General features: G+C 34.6%; 1 protein-coding gene across 2 annotated transcripts in view; it reads right to left on the minus strand.

Annotated features, from left to right (window-relative positions):
* The window catches only part of TLK1 (tousled like kinase 1), a 121,934-nt gene that overhangs the window by 33,231 nt on the left and 65,359 nt on the right, over window positions 1–23,344 (minus strand). For both annotated transcript variants that reach the window (XM_037523523.2, XM_037523522.2), the window contains 7 exons: window positions 20,476–20,522; window positions 17,630–17,725; window positions 16,308–16,397; window positions 15,504–15,596; window positions 11,811–11,921; window positions 11,561–11,697; window positions 8,237–8,425 (listed from right to left, as the gene is read on the minus strand). In XM_037523523.2, coding sequence (XP_037379420.1) covers window positions 8,237–8,425; window positions 11,561–11,697; window positions 11,811–11,921; window positions 15,504–15,596; window positions 16,308–16,397; window positions 17,630–17,725; window positions 20,476–20,522 — 763 coding nt within the window. The remainder of the gene's footprint in view (window positions 1–8,236; window positions 8,426–11,560; window positions 11,698–11,810; window positions 11,922–15,503; window positions 15,597–16,307; window positions 16,398–17,629; window positions 17,726–20,475; window positions 20,523–23,344) is intronic.

Genomic DNA, 23,344 nt, shown 5'->3' on the forward strand with positions numbered 1-23,344 from the left:
CAACAAAACAAAACAATAAATGTTAACTCCACAACAATCAAAACCTTCTAGAATCAATGGGCATCATGAGTAAACACAACTAAAAGAATGGAAGAAAATATCTACATATCATATAACTGATGAGGGTTTAGTATCCAGAATAGATACACAATTCTAATAGCTCACTAACAAAAAGACAAAGGCCTGATTAAAAACTGAGCAGACTTGAATCTACACACAAAGACAAACACCACATTAACAGATGTTCAACATCATTAGAATTCATTCAAGAACTGCAAACCAAAAAGACAATTAAGATGCTACTTTACACTTACTAGGATGATTATAACAAAAAAAAAAAAAAAAAAAAGGAAAGTAAAACGTTGCCAAGAATGTGGAGAAACAGGAACCTTCATTCACTGCTGGTAGAAACATAAAATGGTGCAGACATGAATAACAGAGGTTCTTCAGCAACTTAAACATAGAACTGCCATGTGAACTTGCAATTCTACTCCTAAATATATACTCTAAAGAAATGAAAACATACTCACAAAAATTTGCACATAAATGTCTACAGCAACATTACTCATAACAGCCAAAAGTCAGAAATAGTATAATGTTAATTAGCAGGTGAATGGATAAATTGTGCATATACATACAGTGGAGTATTATTCAGACATAAAGAATGAAGTACTGATATTACAACTTGCAGGCATCTCAAAAACAATGTGCTGAGCAAACTCAAGGAAGAAAAGTTCATATACTGTATGATTCTTCTTGAGGCAAACATATAAAGCAAGCAGATTACTTGTTACCAGAGGATGAGAGGAGGGAGGAATGGGAAGTGATTATATAATTTGTATAATGTGTTCTGAATTAATGAAAAGTTTTAAAACTAAAGGGAAATGGTAGTTGCATAACACTGTGAATGGAGTAAACGCCAGTGAACTGTATACTTGAAATGGCTAATTGTATGTTATGTGAACTTCACCTTACTTAAAAAGCATCACTGGGAAAAAGAAATGGGGGTGTGAGGGAAGGATGAAACTAGTCTGCCTCTGAAAAGCCCAAATGTTCACATTACAATAAAAATTGAAATAAGAACCAAGGGTTTACACTCTGTGTTACTGAGTATGCAGAATAAAGCCTTCCTCCCCCTAAATCAACATCCCAATCCCTGGACAGTAATCAGTAATATACATAATAAAGAGCTAAGATAGCAGATGGAATTAAGGTTGCTAATCAGCTTATTTTAAAATAGGGAGTTATTCTAGACTACCATTATGGGCCTAATATAATTATGAGTCCTTAAATAAAGGTGAGAAAGGCCAATGTTTTTAGTATCAGAATGAGGTGACTTGAGAAAGACTTGACTGATAACTGCTGAATGGAGGAAGAAGGGGATCAAAAACAATGAATGTGGGCTGCCTCTCCAGTCAGGAAAAGGCAAAGAAATGGACTCTCCTCCAGTCACCAGGAATAACACAGCCTAGATGACCTACTGATTTCAGCCTAGGAAGACAGATCCATTTTGAATTTGCCATCTCCAAAAATGTAAGATAATAAATTTGTGTTCTTTAAACTCACTGAATTTGTGGAAATTTGTAATAGCAGCAAAAGAAAACTAACACAGACCTTGATATATCAAAGTGGAACACTCCCGTAACAGCCACCTAAAAATGCGTAAGTGGCTTTGGATTTGGCAGTGGGCAAGAGGATAGAAAAATTATGAGGAGCATGATTTTTATTTTTATTAAATTTTTTTTTTAGTTTTCTTTTATAATCCAAATATCTTTTTGTGTGTATGGAACAGGGGTGCAGGCCAGAGGTACAATGGGATGGAGGGTGGTGAGAGGATTCACCAGAGACAGAGTGGAGAGCAGAACAGGTAGATCTACTGAAATACACTACTGAGGGGAGCAGAGGGAAAGACAGGAAAGGTGTGCTGTGCCATATTTGGGTTAGCGTTCTGGTTGGGGATCGAACCCAGGCCACAGTGGTGATAGCACTGAGACATAACCAGGGAGGCCCCCAGGAGGATGATTTTAAAAATCTTAGACTGCCATGAACATACTGTTAGCAGAAATATGGAAGTTAACAACTCAGGGAGGACTCAGAAGGAGCCCTAGCACAGTAGAGCAAAACATTATTTCCTTAGAGAACATGAAACTCTTATGAACAGACTACTGACAGCAATATGGACAGTAGGGGTGCTGCTGGTAAGGACTCAAAAGGAAGTGAGGGACATACTGAAAACTGGAGGAATGGAATTACTTGTTATTATGAAAGACTCTTGAGCAAAAACTGTATCCTGTGGTTACACAGAAAGCCAAACTTACAAAATATTAACTTGAATGCTTAGTTTAGGAGATTTCCAAACAAAGCACTGAAAGCACAGACTGGTTTCCTCTTGGATGTTCACATTAATATATGGGGACAGAGATTAATTAAGGGAAGAAATGTTCAACAAAAAGTATACAAGATTTAATGTTTAAGAAATTCTTTTCCTAGAAGGGAATGGAGGCATCACACTCCCAGACTTCAAACTATACTACAAAGCTATGATCATCAAAATTGCATGGTATTGGAACAAGAACAGACACACAGACCAATGGAATCAAATAGAAAATCCAGAAATAAACCCACAGATTTATGGTCAACTAATCTTTGACAAAGAAGCAAAGAATATGCATTGGAGCAAAGAAAGTTTGTTCAATAAATGGTGCTGGGAAAACTGGGTCGCTACATGCAAAAGAATGAAGCTTGACTACTACCTAACACCATGCACAAAAACCAACTCAAAATAGATTAAAGAACTAGACATAAGATCTGAAACCATAAAATACACAGAAGGAAATATAGGCGAAACACTATGTGATATGCACATCAAAGACATCTTTACAGATACATCACCCAAAGCAGTGACAGTGAAGGCAAAGATAAACAGGTGGGACTAAATCAAATTAAAAACCTTCTGCACAGCAAAAGAGACAAAAACAAAAACAAAGAGAAACCCCACCAACTGGGAGAACATTTTTGCACACAACACCAATGATAAAGGACTGATCACAAAAATCTACAAAGAGCTGATGAGACTCAACAAAAACAAAGAAAATAATCCAGTCAAAAAATGGGCAGAGGAACTAAAAAGAAACTTCTCTGAAGAGGAAATGCAAATGGCCAACAGGCGTATGAAAAATGTTCAACATCACTTGTAATCAGGGAAATGCAAATCAAAACTACAATGAGATACCATCATACACCAGTGAGAATGGCACATATTAAAAAAACTAGCAACAACAATTGTTGGTGAGGTTGTGGAGAAAAAGGAACTCTCCTGCATTGCTGGTGGGAGTGCAAACTGGTCCAACCACTATGGAGAGCTGTGTGGAGATTTCTTGACCTACTAAACATAGAGCTTCCATATGATCCAGCAATTCCACTCCTAGGTATTTACCCAAAGGACACAGAAACATTAATTCCAAAGAGCACCTGCACCCCTATGTTTATAGCAGCACTATTTACAATAGCTAAGCTTTGGAAACAACCCAAATGCCCAAAAATAGATGACTGGATCAAGAAGATGTGGTACATATACACTATGGATTACTACTCAGCATTCAAAAAAGATAAACACATGCAATTTGCAGCAACATGGATGGAGCTGGAAGGGATCATGCTCAGCGAAGTAAGTCAGAAAGAAAAAGAAAAATACAGGATGGTCTCACTTATAGCAGGAATCTAGAAAACTGAAAAAAGGGACCAAGAAAAGAATAACTATAAGAAAGAAAATATCAAAATCAACAAACAACTATGAACCAGAGACACTCTGTGGGGGGTGAGGGGCGGGGAAAGGAGGGGTTGGGGTCAAAATAAGGAGGTTGTAATTGTAAGGGGAATATAAAAATAAAATTAAAATAATAAATAAATAAACAAATAAGAAATTCTTTTCCTATCCACTACTGTGACTACTCCTGAGGGGAGAAACCAATACTGTGCAATAATTAACAATGATATCACAACAACGATACTGTAAAGAAAAAAAATCTTATCCTATCCAGAGTACAAAATACACTAAAATTAAGATTTAGTGTTCCCCTCCCCCAAATGTGTAGCTGAACCCATTTTGCTAATACTCCAGAAATATCAGAGTATTCAGTCACATTAAAGAGATGAAGTATATGATTCATATATCCCCCTCAGATCTCTCAGCCCAAGCCAAAAGGTCATGATGAAATTACTTGAAAAAGAATGTCAAGGATGTCTAATGGAGTGAATCCTGTATCACATATGGTAGAGTCACAAGGTTCTTAAGAACTTTATACTAGCAGAACAGTACCAAGCAGAACTGTTAAAATCAAACTATTATATATGAATCAAAGGGAATCTGTGGGTTTTTTCCCTCCCTGTTTATACCTGGTTTGTAGGCAATCTAATTGTTACACAGTATCAATTTATTTCCCATTCCAGGAACACATACCAGTATCACTTGAGGGGTAGTTCTAAGTCAACATATGCAATAAAATAGATGGAAATGATTATTGAACTATGGTTAAAGTTATCGCCTTGGAAGACAAGCAAAAGACCTGTGAAACTAGAAAAATGGTCTTTTGAAAATGAAAATATGAAGCTCAATCAAATGCTTATGTATTATAATTTAGTACGGTCAGTTCTCTAACTCTGGGTTCTAGAAACAAATTTAACCAACTTTGGATCGGAAATACCTATCAGGCAGTTAAGGTCTACGATGATTACCTATATTGAAAATAAATACTTTTTTCTTGTCATCATTCCCGAAACAATGCAATATACTATTTACAGAGCATTTACATTGTATTAGGTAGTATAAGTCACCTAGAGATCATTTAAATTATACAGAAGGATGTGCACAGGTTGCATAGAAATATTATACCATTTTACATGAAGGACTTGAACATCTATAGATTTTGGTACCCATGTAGGCCATGGAACCAATCTCCCTTGGATACCAAGCGATGACCATATTTACTGAGCACTTTTCATGTGTAAGAAACTGTGCTAGATAGTGGGAATACAGAGATAAAATAGTGACATAAACACTACAACACTGTCACATACAAAATGATATAAACACTGAAGGGGGAATGGGAAGAACAAAAAAAAAAGTTAGAAGATTTTCCTATTGAGATTGGTGTTTGAGCCATGCCTTAAAGGATGAGTAGGAAATGAGACAGGTAAAAAAGGGCAAGAACAAGATGAACCAAAGTTTCTGCCCAGAAACAATAAAGTGCAATCTATTTAAAGAACTGAAACGAGTCTGAGGCAGGATAGCAGGGCACATATTAGGGAATGAAGTTAGAGGAAGGAGGAGGACTAAAAAGGATCTTTATGAGAGTGAACTTTATCTTGAAAGCCGGTGAAGGAGTTTAAACATGATAGTGACATGATGAGACAGATAAGAAACAGTAATTTAAGTTTTTAAAAAGAGATGAGGGTCCATATTAAGCTAGTGACAATGAAGATGGACAGATACAAAAATGTTATGGAAACAGATATGGAGAAGTAGGGAAAAAGGAACAATACCTAAGATGCTTCTAGTGGTATTAACTAAGTGAATAGACAGAGAAGCTGTACAGTGATACCCTAGAGATAGTTAACTCTAATTAGTTAACTCTTTTCTTTCAAGGGTTAAGCAAAAGTTTTCAGGAAGAGGAACCATCTAGGATGGGATTTAAAAGATGAACTGAAATTAAGACAAATGTTTGGAGTTTGGAAGTTGGCAGTGAGGGGGAAGTTCTGGTCAATGGTAAAGATGAGGCTGGTGAGGTCATAAGGACCCAGATAAAAAGTGTTTTATAAGCCATGCCTTATTAAGACTATGTAAGTCTTAAGACTTTTGAATTATATCATTTAAGCAATAGTGAGGTGTGCTAGGATTATAAAGAAAGAAGAAAATGAAGAGATACCATTTTAATTTCATAAAAAAATGACTGACTTCACATGAAAATGGATTGGAGAATTAGACCAAAATTGAAGTTGGGAGAGGGGATAGAGACAAATAACCCAAGCAAAGAAAGAGTAAGTAACCTGAGTTAGAGAGCTGGCAGTAAGTGCACATATTTGAGATTTAGGAGAACTAGGTCACAAAGGGGGTGGAAATACCTACTTCTAACACATACTTGCTTCTGAAAAAACAACTTGTTTACCCATTTACCCATTTTATTAAGCAACAAATTTAATAATTTACAATAATTTTCTAATAAAATATTATTGGGTAGATAGATGCTTTAATTCCAGCTTGCAATAGCTTCTCAAACTTAAGAAGACTTAAGAAGAAGTAGATTTAAGATGAACTTTGAAAGATTTTCACCACCTATTTAAAAGGAAAGTAGTAGGGCCTCCATGGTTGCACAGGGAAAGTCTCAGTGCTATCAAGCTACTGCCACCCACTGTGGCATGAGTTCAATTCCCAGCGAGGGAGCTAACCCACATGGAGCAGCAGACCTCTCTTGTCTCGCCCGCTGCTCCCCTCAGCAGTGTATTTCAGTAGATCTGCCTGTTCTGCTCCCCACTCTGCCTCTGGTGGCGAATCCTCTCACCCCCCACACTTCTGGTCTATGCTCCAGTTCTTGTATACATAAATAAAAATAAATCTTTAAAAAAATAAAAGTAGTAAATACGGATAAGAAAAAATGTCAAGTGTGACAACAAGAATTCTGGCATGTGGAACTTAGCGGATGGTAGTAGCATTTACTAATACAGAGAATACAGGAAAGGCAGTGGTGTGTCTGCATGTCTCTGTGTGCATGTGTAGAGAGACTGAAATGGAAAGATAAGTAAAGTTTTTGTGTTCTTCAGTAAATACAGCTTTGAACAGGCAGCATTAGAGGTACCAGCAAAACATTTAGTATCAACCAAACAACAATATGACATTCAAGACTAAGATACAAATATCTGATACTTAACAGAAAAAGTGGGCTGGAAATAGAAGTTTGGATGTTAGTAGTATGTACATAGTAACTCTGAAAGTAGCTCAAGGAAAATATGTGGAATAAGAAGATGGCCTAGGACAGATCCCTAAAATACATCTACATTTTACAAATTGTTTGAGTAAATGGTCACAGAAAGGACTGAGGAGATGTAGCCAGATAAGTTAAAATGAAAATTAGGACAACAAAGTATTTTAAAAACTAAGGTAAGAGTCTTCTGGTGGGGGGAGGGAGGGGAGAGGATTCAACAATATTCAGCACTGTCAAGTTAAAAACTAAAATGTCTATGGCATTTTGTATCAATCTTTAAAAGAACAATTTCAGTTAAGGAAGGAGAATAGAAGTTGAGGCAGAATAAACTGCAGGCACAGGCAGGTCTTTAAAGAAACCCAGTAATGAAGATGACAGAGAACAAAGACTTTAGGGATTTATAACTGAGGGAGAGTTGTTCTTTTTTTTTTTAATTTTCTGAAAGGAAGGACTAGTAGAGAGGAAAAGGTTTAAGATGTAAGATAAAGGAAGCATCAATAAGAGAGATTCCTGCTGTAGGAGGGCATGGGATTCAAAGCACAAAATAAAACATTAGAAAAAGAACACATTCATATTAAGAGGGTATATGTATATGTATGTATAGAATATATTTCCTACCTACAAAAACTTAGATAAGTTATAAAACAAAAAAAAATTTGTTTAGATGAACATCAAAATTTTAACAATGGTGTTCTCCGTAGGATGGGATCATGTTTTTATTTATTATTATACCCTTCTATATTTTTCAAGTAAGTATCAAACTGTTTTTTGAAATGTCTGTATCCCTTGAATTATAAAGAGTAATTCATCATTAATGCATAAAATTTCAAAAACCAAACAGCAGAAAGGAAAAAAACAACACCTATAACATACCAGTGTTTTCTATTACAGGTTAAGAAGATATGTCTGTTACATTACTTAACATTTCAGCAGAAAAAGAAAACAATTATTAATTGAAACACTGAAATGGAATAACCCAAAACTGATAATTATCATTCAAACATGAAAGAATGGATTCCATCTCCTCTTAGGTACCTAAGTCTCAATTTAAAAAGAGAATTCATAAAGCACCACTTTAAAAGGTAGAAATATTTGGGGCTTACTATTAATTTCGAGATCAATTTTTAATACTGCCTTCCTCCCTTGCTGTAACTATTTTTACTGTTTATATATTAGTTTAACTATAAATAACATACATTACTAACATTCATGCTCACTGGCAACAATTTAAAAAAGGAAAATTAAAAGTGGAAGCTTACAGTTGTGGTAAATTTGGTCTAAGAAAGGGATCATTTTCTGCTCCATTGACTGCTTTGTTTTTCCTTTGTTTTGGTTCAGAATTGGTAGAGGGTGCCTGAGAATTATTAGCTGTGGGAGGTTTGCGTTTTGCTAGAAGTTTCCTTTGTCTTTCAATGTCTTCCCTTTGCTGATTCACCCATTCTTGTTGCCTATATAAAAATAAATTTTAAAAACCGTATTAACCTTCTATTACTTTTTACAATTAAAACATGAAAATACATTAATAAACATGAAAAATCATATAATAAAACCACATATTATAACCTAATGGTTCCAACCTTGTGAATCAACTAATACTTGTTGTCCAGATCTTATTTTGAACATTCCCTAAATCTCCTGGACTAGGGAAAGACGTGTGGCCATATATATATCATGGTATCTTATAGTTCCTCAACTCCTTCTAATAAATGTCATTCCTGTGTCTGGTAAGACTACATTAATCCATGAGAACAGAGGTTCTATTTATTTTCTATTCTTTTGGGCCTCTAGTGCCCAGCACAGTGATCAGCACATATTAAGTATTCAATAAATATTTGCTGAAATAAATAAGCTATGGAAAGGAAAAAAAAAAAAAGGAATGAACTACGAGGTAGATTTTTAAAATGTATTTCATTACTTAGCGCTTACAGAAAAACTTAAAAATATAAACATGAATCTAATCAGTATTATGTTCTAAATTATCTATGTTAAAAAAAGAAATTTTGGGAATGGACAAATGATATTTTCAAATGAAACAACAATTGACCTTAATATAAGAAATTTAGGAAGAAGGGATTCTGACAATTTAAATAAAGGAAAGAGCAAAAAATTCAGCATGGCTTTGAGAAATGGGCAATTAGAGAAAGTAAAAGTACTAGTGCTTACCATTCAAGAATACAAAGCTTACAAATTCTAAAAATTAATAGATATGACATCAATAATAAAAACACAGGTAAGACTTCTGGCAATTTGACCAGAGTATTAAGTATCTAACAGTGAAGCTTTTCAAACCATCTCATCATAACTTACAACTTAAGCTTGCTGTACTAGTAACCATGTTCCCTATTATACCTCACTCATGCTACAAAATAGCTTAAATACTATAATTACAATATTTAGACCTAGAACAGGTCCAATGTTTCCAATCCTTGCTCCCCCACGCCCATTCAAGCCAGAATGATAAAACTTCTACTCTGATGATGCAAAGCTGCCTTTATACACATTTCCTTTTGCCATAGCTAGTTAGGTAGTAGAACAAGGAAGGTGTGAAACAATCCAGATTCACTTAGGAAGAAGAGTAAAAGGATAGAGAAAAATCTCAAGAATAGTAAAGTCAGAGCAAGACTTCATCCAGTTTTCACTTGGAGTTGGAAATAATTTCAACTTATTAAAAAAAGTCAACTTTTAAAGCTAGCTGAGAGCACAATCAAGATGTTATAAATGAAACAACAGGGTCTCCCTTGTGGAGCAAGGGGTTAAGATGCAACCTATGAAGCTGTCCACAGCCTCTGCAGCACGAGTTCGGTGCCCAGCCAGGGAGCAACCCACATGGCACAGCAGACCTCTCCTGTCTCTCCCGCTCCTCCCCTCAGCAGTGTATTTCAGCAGATCTGCCTGTTCTGTTCCCCAGTCTGTCTCTGGTAAATCCTCTCACCGCCCACACCTCTGGCCTATACCCCAGCTCTTGTATGTATAAATAAATCTTTAAAAAAAAATGAAAATAACCTTAATGATTAAATTCTAATGAAATAATAAAGAATTACTGGAATGGATATATAGCTAATAACTGATTATTCAGAAATCAATGACTATAAAGTATATGTATTTCTTTTCTCATCTTCCAACTGTTTTGGGTTATTATCATTGATATGCAGCTTCATAATACTGATAGACTGATAAAAAATATGCCTATGTAACAACATACCATAGGCATGCAATAAATGCTTATTAAGAAAAGCAGAAACTAGATTTCTGATTTATTATAAAATGATATAACTCCAGAACAGCCAGACAGAAGAGATGTAGGCAGCAAGGCACAAAGAGAGGACATAGACCTCCCATGTCCTATCTAGGTGCTCCACTCTTCCCAAATTTCCACATGTTCACCAACCTGGAAACTCCAATTTTGCTCTTTTGACAGTTCAATGGAGAAATCTTAACTACTGGCAGAGTTTATATTTTAGACTCTATTATGCAACCATTGTTGTTATTCATTACCAGGACAACTGTAGGTAGGTGTTAGCAGCAGAGATTCTTGTTTACATAACACTCAAAAATTATGGTTTCTGTGTCAAGAGTATCTCCTACTCTGCTTTTACTGTCAATATTTTAGCTCAAGTCTAATCACCTTTCATTTGGATACCTCCCTATCTGAACTGTCAATAAATATTATTTCCATATTCTGAATTCTCTTTTCTAAAACTGAATTCTGACCACATACTATATATATACTATATAGAAACCATTAACAGCCTGTTAGCCATAGAAATTAAAACCCAAATTCCTAGTTTCACAAGGACACTGTATTTCATGATGGCATACTTAACATTCAGCACAGCAATACTGTGGACCAGTGTTTGTAAACAACAATATTTATGGCATGCTATGTCAAATGAAGTTTTGCCTTCAATTTCTATAACTGGGTTGATTCTAGTGAAGCTGATGTTGATACTGGTTTTCAGGTTTTTAACAAATTTCCAGCAAAAGGGAGCACCTAAAGGAGTCAAACTATCCTTACCTACACTATCTGATCTCAGGGAAATATGGTAACAATGATTTTTTTGTTTTAAAATTTACCTCAGAAATGCTTAAAGCCACATGTTCAGTTCAACTGATTTATGAGCCAATGTATCTAAAGCAGAAGAGAAAAAATTCCTGTTTTTTTTTTCCTCTGAAGGAATAGAGAGAGCAGACAAATGCTAAATATTAATACTGAAATAAGGATTGGCGAAATGGGGGAGGGAAAAAACTAGGGACAATCTCAGGTTAAATAGTTACAGATACAAATCTTTCAATGAAAATTAAGTTTTCAACAAATTTCTTATCAAGTCACCCATAAAGCTAGATGGTTAGTTCATATTTTGGAAATTATATTTTGAATAACATATATAATATAAATAAACGCCAACTAATCACGAAGTCCACTGATGCTAAAATTGCAATTGCTCTGTTCCATGCTCCTTTCACAGCACTAAATTCTATAATTTCAAAAAGATTCATAAGAAGTAGAATTCAAAATCTATAATCTTAGAAGGCAATGAAAACTCAAAGGAATACTAAATTTTTAAAATGTAAGAATGACTAACTTCACGAGATTCTGAAATGCAAAACCATCTGTCCATTGTTCAGTAAATGAAGCACCATGTCTAACTGTTGTGAAGTGCCCAAGGCGTAATCTGTCTTGCATACTCTTCTCTCTGCTTGACAGTTTTTCTTGTGTACTCTGAAAAGAGGAAAAATATCTTTACTCAATTTTATTCATTTAAATATAAAAAACATACAATGTAAAAGGGATAAGTGGAAGCAAAGGGAAGATTTACTGAACTTTTAACTTACCTTTTCAATGAGCAGCTTCTTGCTCATTGATATGCATTTATTTAATCGTTCTTTATATTTTTCAAGTAATTTTTGTTGTTCATCTATTTGCCGTCTGAGATCACAGTTAGCCTACAACATAAATAGAAAATGGGAAAGGTCTAGGATTTTTGTATATGAAGCACTTAAATATATTTTAAATGTTTTGAGTAAATTACATAAAGAGAAAGGATTAGTAAGATTAAGTATGATACCAATAATTTTCTTTTAAACAACTACTTAACTAATAAGGATAGTTTAGGTAAATGTTGCTTAGTTGTGTAGTGAAAAGTACATGAAATTTGTAGCCATACTCCATGTTTTAAAATCCACACAATGAAGTATAAAAATTTGGCTAAATTAAATTATCAAAATTGTTAGTTCAGTTTTCTTTTTTTTCTAAAATAGAAGCAATGCCATTTACTCAATTAAAAAATAATTGAAATATATAAAGAATCTAACACTTAAAATAAATGTGAATTCTCTTCCCTCTCTTAAAACTAAAAAAAATTTCCCCCAAAAAACTTGTGGCTGACACTGTAGTCACCAGTTCAATATCCTCAGCATCTTGGATACCAATTTTGTTAACTTTGTAGGCAGTCATGCACTCAGAGAAGGGGGCTCTCTTGAGCTTAGCTAATGAGTCTAGTTTATAATAGTGACAAGCGAATAATAACCCAGAGGACTTTGTAACACAGACTGCTAAGACCCACCACCCAGCATTTCTAAGTCAGTAGGCTCTGGGGTAGGGTCTAAAAATTTAATTTTAACAAGTGCTTCTGGTGTGGGGATCACACTTTGAGAAACACAGGTCTAGGCCAAACATGGTAGAAGCCAAAGGACAGTGGCATAATAAACTGAAAATGCTGGGATAAAGTTCTGGCAATCTAAAATTATATACCTAAGAAAACTGTTTTGTTGTTGTTGTTTTCAAGAAACAAGGGTGAAATAAAGATACTTTCAGAGAAACACAAATGAAATTAAGCACAAACAGATCCTTATTAGGGGTAAGTCAAATAAAACCCCACCAAATTGTATCTGTGTATACACAAATATTTAATATGAAGCTACAGTAATTACTATGACCCTAATCTATTTTCTCCCCTTTCATTAAAAACGAAACAAAACAAACAAACAAAAAAAAAAAACCGCACTTTTTATTCTGGATTTTACGTGCCTAAATTAAAAAACACATTTTTTAATGTGATGTAAACATAAGGTATTCAAAGCTACACATGCTTGTACTCTGTTTTTCCCTTTCTCTTCCCATTCTCTATTAAAGGACACAGGTATTAGAAATGAAGCTTAATAAATATTTTCACCTTGCTATGACCGTCAAGATGGAAGTCATACACTAAGGATGAGGCAGCAGAAAAAACTGAAGGAGCCAAGATCCCAAATAAAAGACTGTGTGAAGCCATTATACCTGGGTTGCCCACTTCTATTCTTTTCTCAAAAAATAATACTCTTGTCTTTAAATTTAAAGTATTGTTTATTTTCTCTGCTACTAATAGCCAAAGACAATTGCTAAATGATAGATGCTGTGGTATCAGTGTTAATACATGCACAGAACATGAAACACAGTAGAGAACACAGACATAGATCCACTTGTACACAGAAACTAATAATATAGCTGAGATGGTAATAAAAAATGAACTTTTAATTAAATAGGTCAGACAACTGGTTATGTATACAGAAAGAACACTAAAATAAAGCCTGACTTCACACCAAAATAAATGCCAGTGAGATAAACTTAAATTGAAAAACCAGATTATAAATCTTTTGAAATAAAATATAGAATATCTTTTTGACCTATGAGAGAAAAAGAATTATTTTGGTATGATTTTGAAAATGATTTGGTATAAACAAAACATAATAAAAATTGGTATGTTTAATCATATAAAATTTTTAAATGCAATTAATCATCAAGAGAGAGCATGATGAAACACACACACCTATACTCAGAGAAAATCAACATACATGCTAAAAAGACTGAATGACATCGCTTAGAAAAAAGGACAGTAACTCAGTAAGAAAAATGAAAAAATGCCATGATCAGTTATTTCACAGAAGAAACAAGAATGGTTAATGTTTTGAAAATATACTCATTTGAAATATTTTAAAATATTTTGAATAAAAACTCAAAAAATGAATAGTAAACGCATAACAGACATCATCCATGTTATATCCATCAGCTTGAATAAAAAACATTTTTTTTAAAACCTGATTATAACAAGCCTAGACAAGAATAATGAGCGACAAGATTATTTCTGGCCCATTGCCTTTGGAGAGTAAAGTGATTCAACCACTTTGGGAGAACTTAGGACATTAAAAGTTAAGTTAAAGATGTGTCTACCTTGTATTCTGGCCATGTCTTTACTAAACATATGAAAGACATGCACAGCAATGTTCTTAGCTGAACTGTTTGCTCTAGCAAAAAGCAGAAACAAAATGGTCACCTAAAGCAGAAAAGATAAATTATGGTATACAGTCATACTACGCAGCACTTTACTGTGTAGCTAAGTCTTACTATATAGCACCAAATTGAAGAAAGCACACTACATGATAATCCTACATATAATGCTCAGTGAAAACAAGCAGACCAAATGGGCATATACAGTCTAGTTTTGCTTACATAAAGTCCAAACACAAACTGAAATGTTTTTAAGAATAGATATACATATACAATAAAAAAATAAACACAGAAGCATGACAAATACAAAACCTAAAATAGCGATTAATAGTTACAGCATAGGGAAGAAATGGGATGGGATCATAAGGTATAATTATGATAGGATTACAGGTGGTGGTTTTACTGAGTTTTCTTATCAATGGTTTGTAAAAACTCTGGAGGAGTTTTTAAAATTACTAATGCCCAAGTCTTATGATTTATCAACTTGATCAGAACCTTTCAGGTCGCAGTTTGTGAAGTGCCACCCACCCTCTGATGAGTCTTATAAGCAGTAAAGGCTGAAAATCACTGCTACATACCTGAATCACATTATAACTATACTTTTTGATGTTTTTTAAATAAAGTTTCTATTGCAGTTACTTCATCTTGTATAATATCAAACATCAGGGTTACAACAAAATCAATTAGATTTAAAACTAACAAAATTGATATGATAGTTGATCAAATAAAAATAAATTTTATAAATTCCCTTCTATTTCCCAATTGTTTCTCATTGCACATTTAAAGAGATAAGAAAATAACTTTCGGGCCTCCCCGTTGGCGCAGCGGTTGAGCGCTGGGTTGCAAAGCTGCCCGCGACCTCTGCGGCGCCAGTTCGATCCCCAGCTGCTCCACGGCCACCAAAGGAGGGTCCCACATGGTGCGCAGACCTCTCCTGCCGCCCGCTGCTCCCCTCAGCAGTGTACTTCGGTCCTTCTGCCTGCTCTGTTCCCCGCTCTGGCTCTGGTGAATTCTCTCACCCTCCCGCGCTTCTGACTGTACCCAGTGCTTGTATAAATTAAATAAATAAAAATAAATAAATCTTAAAAAAAAAAATAACTTTCACTTTAATGCTTATGTTTTAAATCATGCATACCTATACTACCAGGAAAAAGTTAATTTTTCCCTAGCTACAGATTTTTTTTTCCTAAAGAGTAGTATCTGAAGTATTTTGCCCGATAATTTACTCCATTTTTTTCCCCATCTGTGATGTATTTACTTACCCTGAGCAAGTCATCTATGCGACCTTCTTTCTTTTCTAGGTCCTGGTTTTTATTACTTTCTAATGCTGCTAATTTCAGCATTGTGAGATCAGTCTAAATGAAAGAAAGCTATTTTTATTATCCCCATTATACATATTACTGCATATAAACATAAAATTAGAATTTATTGATTCTAAAAAGCAAAGAAAATATTTGAGTTTGTATGTGTACGTAAAGAGCATCCCCCAAAATCTTAGTGCAATTTTAAATTTTAATGACTTTCAGAAGCATAAATTCTACAAACTCACAAAGGAACATTTGAAAGTTTAGTTTTTTGATTATTGATATATTCTTCATTAAAATTCAGTATAACCATAGCTATATACTGTAAAATGTCACTGATTTTTTTGAGCATAACAAAACTTTTCATGAGCTGTTTGAGGACTGGAAGCTATGTACTGATGTATGTAAAACATGTGAATAAACACAAAGACACCTAAATAACTGCTCTCATGTCTACCTAAAACAACTTCATGAAGACAATGATTTGGGGTGTTAAATTCAAAAAGAATCAGTAAACAGAACTCATCTATTTGAACTTGCTTACAACATATCTACATTAACCAGTGTGTAACAAAAGACAAGCTGATAGTAAACTGATTGTTTCAAATTCTCATCCCAACAAACATTTTTTGTTCTAATAATTAAGTTTTTTGATGTTCAATTTTACTCTATGACTATGCCTACTGAAACAGAGAAGACATTTTAGTTGTTTGTACAAAGTTGGTCACTGCTTTGTTAGAAGTCACACAAAGAATAATGTACCTGAGTTATTTTAAAGGATAACTGCTTTGGTTGTAAAATAGGGTGGTCCCCAAAAGCTAATACAGTAGGAGAAGGGCTATTCGGTCGAACCTTGAAAAAAACAAGGAAATTTTTTCATTAGCAAGGGGAAAAAAGTTGTTTGCTTCACATCTATTTAACATTTCTTAAGATTGCATCAGGATAATAAATGAATTTAAACACAGTTGACAAAAATTTTAATCACCATTCATTCAACCAGCATTCACTGACTACTCCCTTACATAAGGGCCAGTGAGAGCACCATATATTCCCTGCTCTCAAGGAGCATAGAGTTTAGTCCCATAAAAGAAATTTTAATGCTTTCAATATGTTAGAAAAGGCCAAATACATATTTTGAAACAAAAATATATAAATAAAAACAAATTATAATGGGTAAAAAAAAGAAAACCTGAATAGATCTTAATAATAAACACTTAGCACTAGGGACAACAGTAAATGCCCATATGTAGTACAGTTATCAATTTATTGGTGAATTTCATAGTATATTTAGTCACTAGTTTTAAAAACATAATCACTGAATACAGATTATATCATTGTATCAATGGTATCACCACAACTTGTTGAGTCTTAAGTTTTACTTATTAATAGCACTATGATGTGCCCAAAGCTACAAGAGTAAAATACAAAATGTTTATAGACAAGGACTATAAAGGGGCACTGGAAGCAAAAATAGGTTATATTGTTCAAATATAATTTGTTCAAATATGTAATTCATCTTTATATAGTTGTCACTGTATTTTTTTGATTAGTGACTGAACTTTTATATAACAAAAGTAAAGAATAAATGAAATCCAGTAATAAAAACAATGCATATAAAACTGTATCTTGAAACATTAGAAACAAACCAAGGAATTAAAAGATAATATTTAGGTCCAAGATCCTTCTCCAACACTGAACTAAATGATCTAAGGCTGAAGGCTGATAGCTGCCTACTTCTTTCTTAAGGATTGGAGAAATAGAAATTAAGTCAGTAACTGAATATGAAGTGATACAGAATATTCATTTTAGTCTCACAGGTTCATTAGCATTCTTTCACAAAAACATTATTTCTGGACATAACAGGGAATCCTTAAAATCTCTTTTAGAAATAAAGTTCTAAAAATGATGTCCAATCAAATTAAATCTATGAACATCAGGTCAGATTAAAAAGGATTCAACTCACCTCACAGAATAATTTAAAAAGATAAACACTTAACATAGAGAAGCTCTCAATAAAACAAATTATAAAAGTTAGTCAGTATACATAACTCCTAAATCTATGATTACCCATGAAAAAAACTTACAGAAGAAGAAGGAGTGGAATGTGAATGTGAATTCTGAGGAGAACGGATTGCAGCGGGTATGCCTCTTACTGGACTTGAGCCATTCCCACCCTGGTACTAATGGAAAAAGGAAGATTTATGTTATTTTAGAGAGCGCCAAATCCTAACCACTAGACCACCAGGGAAAGCCTAGATTGATGTTATTTTAGAGATGGCATTAGAATTTAAATGTTCTTTTTTGCACACAACACTAATGATAAAGGACTGATCACAAAAATCTACAAAGAGCTGATGAGACTCAACAACAACAAAGAAAATAATCCTGTCAAAAAATGGGCAGAAGAGCTAAAAAGAAACTTCTCTGAAGAGGAAATGCAAATGGTCTACAGGCATATGAAAAAATGTTCAACATTACTTGTAATCAGGGAAATACAAATCAAAACTACCATGAGATACCATCTTACACCAGTGAGAATGGCACATATTAAAAAAACTAGCAACAACAAATGTTGGCGAGGTTGTGGAGAAAAAGGAACTCTCCTGCACTGTTGGTGGGAGTGCAAACTGGTTCAACCACTATGGAGAGCTGTGTGGAGATTTCTGGACCTACTAAACATAGAGCTTCCATATGATCCAGCAATTCCACTCCTAGGTATTTACCCAAAGGACACAGAAACATTAATTCCAAAGAGCACCTGCACCCCTATGTTTATAGCAGCACTGTTTACAATAGCTAAGCTTTGGAAACAACCCAAATGCCCAAAAATAGATGACTGGATCAAGAAGATGTGGTACATATACACCATGGAATATTACTCAGCATTCAAAAAAGATAAATACATGCAATTTGCAGCAACATGGATGGAGCTGGAAGGGATCATGCTCAGCGAAGTAAGCCAGAAAGAAAAAGAAAAATACCGGATGGTCTCACTCATAGCAGGAATCTAGAAAACTTAAATAAGGGACCAGGAAAATGAATAACTATAAGAAAGTGAAAATCAAAATCAACAAAAAACTATGAACCAGAGACACTCTACTGGGGGTGGGGAGCGGGGAGGGGAGGGATTGGGGTCAAAATAAGGGGGTTGCAATTGTATGGGGAATATAAAAATAAAATTTATTAAAAAAAAAGAAAGTATAATACTGAGTGGGAGGCAAAAACAAGTTGTAAAATAATATGCTAAAAATCATAGCATTTGTATAGTTTTAAAACATGCAAAATTATGTTATGTGTAATTTACAGATACATATGCTTGTAACAAAAGAATAAAAACACAACGGGAATCCTAAAAAAAAAAGATTTTAAATGTTCTCACTGATAGCAGGAATTTAGAAGACCCAAATAAGGGACCGGGATGGGGAAAAGGAAGTAGGATCAAAACAAGTAGGTGATGGGAATTTTACGGGGACTATAACCAAGATGAAAATGCATACATTGTACAAAAATGAAAAGTGATGTAAAAATATAGAAAATAAAAATAATAAAAGACTATATTTGTACATTTAAAAAAAAAGGATTTAAATATACCCTATTCTAAATTAAATCCAGCAGTCACTTAAATGGGTTTGAGGGAAATGCAAAACGAAGGCCAGGTACAGTGATGTCTCCAAAAATGTTATGTTTACATGTAGATGCAAATGAACATATTCAACCATCTTAAAATCTTCACTCTCAGGATCTGTCAAATATCCAAATGTTCATGGCACTATAAAAGAGAATTATATGTAGACTAGTCCACTCTCTTTAGCAGCGAAAGTCTAATAAAAATTTGATCTTTACTTATAGGTATGACAATATGATTTAGCTGCATATAAAGAGAAGCCACACAATCTGTTTCTTAGCTACTTTTCTTATTTCTCATGTTTCTGTACTAAAATGGGAGAAAATAATCTGATGATACTGGTTTCCTCTCACGGTATTAGGCATGAACAGCAGAGAGGGGGACTTCCTAATGTGTTCATTAAACAACTTCCTGCAACACAGGAACTTTGTCTAATTATTTCTATCTATAGTGCCAGACACACAATGACTGGAACATAGTATGGACTCATGAAACATTTGTTTATTTGAACTGTTCCTTTTGGCAAAGATTCTTAATGACAGTAACCCTGAGAAACAGACTGCAACTAACAAGCATTAGATATCTTATGGCCAGTAACAATTTTACCTTAGATTTTGTAAACCAAATAAATAAAAATGGAGGGTAAAAAAAAAATTTTAAATGCAGCCCTTCCCCTAACCAGCAAATGCTGCTCTATGAATGTATTTTTCAATAATATATTTTCAACATGAGTATATCATGTTTGTTTTAGTAATCATGTCAATGTTTTAATATAAAACTGGTGGTCTTAAGTGTTTCTAAACATTCCAGATTTGGTAAAAATCTAAATTTAGTACTGTTTATTATTTCCAAGAACTCACAGATTCACAATTTTATCATTATTTAATTCGCATCCATAGAGCTCAAATATTGCTGTCATATAACAAAACCTATACTGAGAGCAAAAAGAATTCTGAACTAGAGGTTATTAGACTGTAAGTTCTACTCTTTGCTCTTCAGAATTTACCCATAGTAGATTACTTTATATTTCTGGTCCTCAGTTACTCATATGTAATCAGGAATACTTGTACCTAGTCTGCCTCTCCTTGGTTGTTATAAGCAAATAAGTAAAAAAGTACTTTGAAAATTACAAAGTGTTTAAACCATTGTAAAAGTAAATTTTAACGTTCCCAGGAAGACAGGACAACACATGGTAATGAAACACTAATCAAGTAGGTATTTCAAAGCTGGCCTTGTCCTAAGAAGCTATTTTCAGCCCATAGTAGAATTATACTGAGTACTGGAGATATTCTTCAATGAACTTACTTCAAAATAGTCGCTAATTTTGTGGCTACGTCCTCCAATGCTCTTTCCTAAAATATAAAATAAAAAATTTTACAGTTAGTCTTGACTATCAAATTATCATAAAGAGAATGTGCCAAACTTAACTTCATAAGACACACATGAAAGTCATCTATTCAATAAAAAGAATATATTTTTTAGATGAGTAGTAATGGGCACTGAAAGAATACTGAGCTTTCAGAAGGTCACATGCCAATTTCAGAAATCCAAAATCAAAATGACATTTCAATAGAAACATGTCATCTTCTAGAAGTCCCAATTACAGTGGAATCAAACGACACTTAAGGATCTCATTTTAAAAGCATTATTCATACTGCCTAATAGGTACTAATTTAATAAAAGCAAATCAATGAATAAAAGACATGTAGCAGCTGCATAACTGACAAATTTATATTGTAAATAAAAACCTTTGGTTAACACAAATTATAACTAAAAATAACATCCTTTAATATAAATGCTACTTTGTAAAATGTTCTGCAATTAAAAATGATTTTCTAAAAAAATTTCCAAATTAATGAAGTTTGTTAATCAATTAATCTTATTATAGCACCACGTAAGTTTCAGATAAACTAGGTATTTATTATTTTTCTTCTATGATGTCATTGACAAAAGTGACCCAAATCACAACGGATCATAGTTTGCTTTTTCTTAAAGGATTTATTTCTTTATGCATACAAGAACTAGGATACAGGCCAGAGGTGTGGGGGGTGAGAGGATTCACCAGAGACAGAGTGGGGAACAGAACAGGCGGATTGACTGAAATACACTGCTGAGGGGAGCAGCAGGCGAGTCAGGAGAGGTCTGCTGCACCATGTGGGTCACCTCCCTGGCCAGGGATCAAACTCATGCTGCAATGGCTATAAATAACTTCATAGTGCTGCGTCTTAACCCCCTGTGCCACCAGGAAGGCCTCGGATCACAGTTCTTTAAAAGATTTCCTCTAAAACGGACTATTCATCAGTTTTATAAATACTCAATTAAAAAGTGTCTAAGATATATGGTGATCAGACATACTTATGTGAATGGGAGGCATATATCCTTCCCTAGAACTGTATAGTATATGTGGTTTCTTCAAATTACAAAAGAAAAACTAATGATACCAAGCAAAGTCCCCCCACCACCCCTTAAACAAAACACTTAACTGGATCAAAATTACACACTGGCAAGGACCTGGGCCATATTCCCTTCTTTATAGCACCAATTCCTTCTGAGGTGGGATTTCACAAGTTATCTGAGTAAGTATTCCAGCTATCCAGGCTGGCCCAAGCATAGAGCTGTCCCAAGAACAGTTGCATGAATATCAATGTCTAGGCATACTCAGATTTCTGGTTTACTGCCACTTTTTCCACCACTCCCTTCTACAGCACAAGAGGAACTCACAAACAGTAATAACTCTCCTCTCACCACCCCCACCAAACCCTGGAGTGCCTCCTGCCCAGTCTCTTTCTTCTGAAAGGGTGTCAAGATGTTTAAGCTTTAGTATAGTTCTTCCTTCTTTCTTCTTCCTATCCCTTGATCAAATTCTTCTCAATCAGCCTGGCGTGGAGGTCATCTGATGCTGAAAAATCCTCACCTTGGTCTAAGTTGTTCCCCATGATCTTCAGGTAAACTGTTTGGCTCACTTCTGAGTCTTTAATGCCTGCAAAGTTGTCCTGTCCCCCACTTCAAGAGGCCTCCATGGCAGAGGCTTCAATCAACTCCCCAGCAAGGGCATCGCATGTTGCTAGGCAAACAGGTATACCTAAGTGGACCCCTTGCTATACTGGCAAGTGCTGCATGATTTTAACCTTAACTGTCCTCCTATACAGGTTTGGGTTCTCAAGGTCCCCATTCCAGAAGAGGTAGAAAACTGGGTAGCTCTCATTGTCCAGCTTGTATTCCTCACTCAGTTCCATATTCAGCTTGTCACCATAATCTGAGTTCCCACCTCTGACATCAAAGGATCATCATTGGAGGCCATATTTTCAGCCAAATGTTTGAACTTATCCTGCTTATCATCATAGGAGTACTGGATATTGAACTTCGCCCAAGATAATTTGCTTTTGGAAACGACCTGTAGAAAGTGACTATATCCCGGGGAGGGGCACCTTTGTGTGCAGGTCACTGCCACTATTCCATATGGCGCTGAGAAGAGCAGGACGAATAGAAGGGGAAACAGTGGGGAGAGAGAAGCAGCACAAGGAATGGCTGTAGTGGACAAACCGTGTAGTTGAGAGTTGCAGAATATTTTCACATGGTATAAAACATATACATTTATGAAAATACTCACTTATATTTACTTGTTTATTTTATTCATTAATTATTTTCTGAATAGTACTATGTACCAGGCATTACTGAGATGAACAAACTACATTTAAAAGTTCAACAACCTTAAATTCCTTCTTTAAACAAGGTAGGGGGAAATTTTTAAGTATGTACTGAGGACCATATATATCTAGACATTCTGAATGAGTTTTGTGCAAACTTGGAGGTTAGGAAGGACTTTAAAGGCTTAATACCAATGGTATTTTTCTTCCTATAACAATTTTCCTGCAGATTCTGAAGAGGTGCTATTGCTATTTCCCCAGTTATTTTTCCCTAACTGAATGCAAATTGTGTCCTATTAACAGCCCCTCCTCTACATAACATATGTAACTTCAAGGTAAGCTAACTCCTATCTAGGCCCCATGCCTAGTTCCCTGTTCATTTCTGATTAGAAACCCAATTTTGTTCAAGTGTCATTCTTTTCCATCCAGCCTGTATTTCTAAGGGGACTTTACACTATTTTCAATTTCAGAGGTTGTCCTGTTTTTTTTTTTTTTTTTTAAGGCAATACTACTTCTGTTGGCTACAA

Source organism: Talpa occidentalis, unplaced genomic scaffold (assembly GCF_014898055.3).
Source record: "Talpa occidentalis isolate TD23 unplaced genomic scaffold, MPIMG_talOcc4v2.1 talOcc4.3, whole genome shotgun sequence".
Taxonomy (NCBI): domain Eukaryota; kingdom Metazoa; phylum Chordata; class Mammalia; order Eulipotyphla; family Talpidae; genus Talpa; species Talpa occidentalis.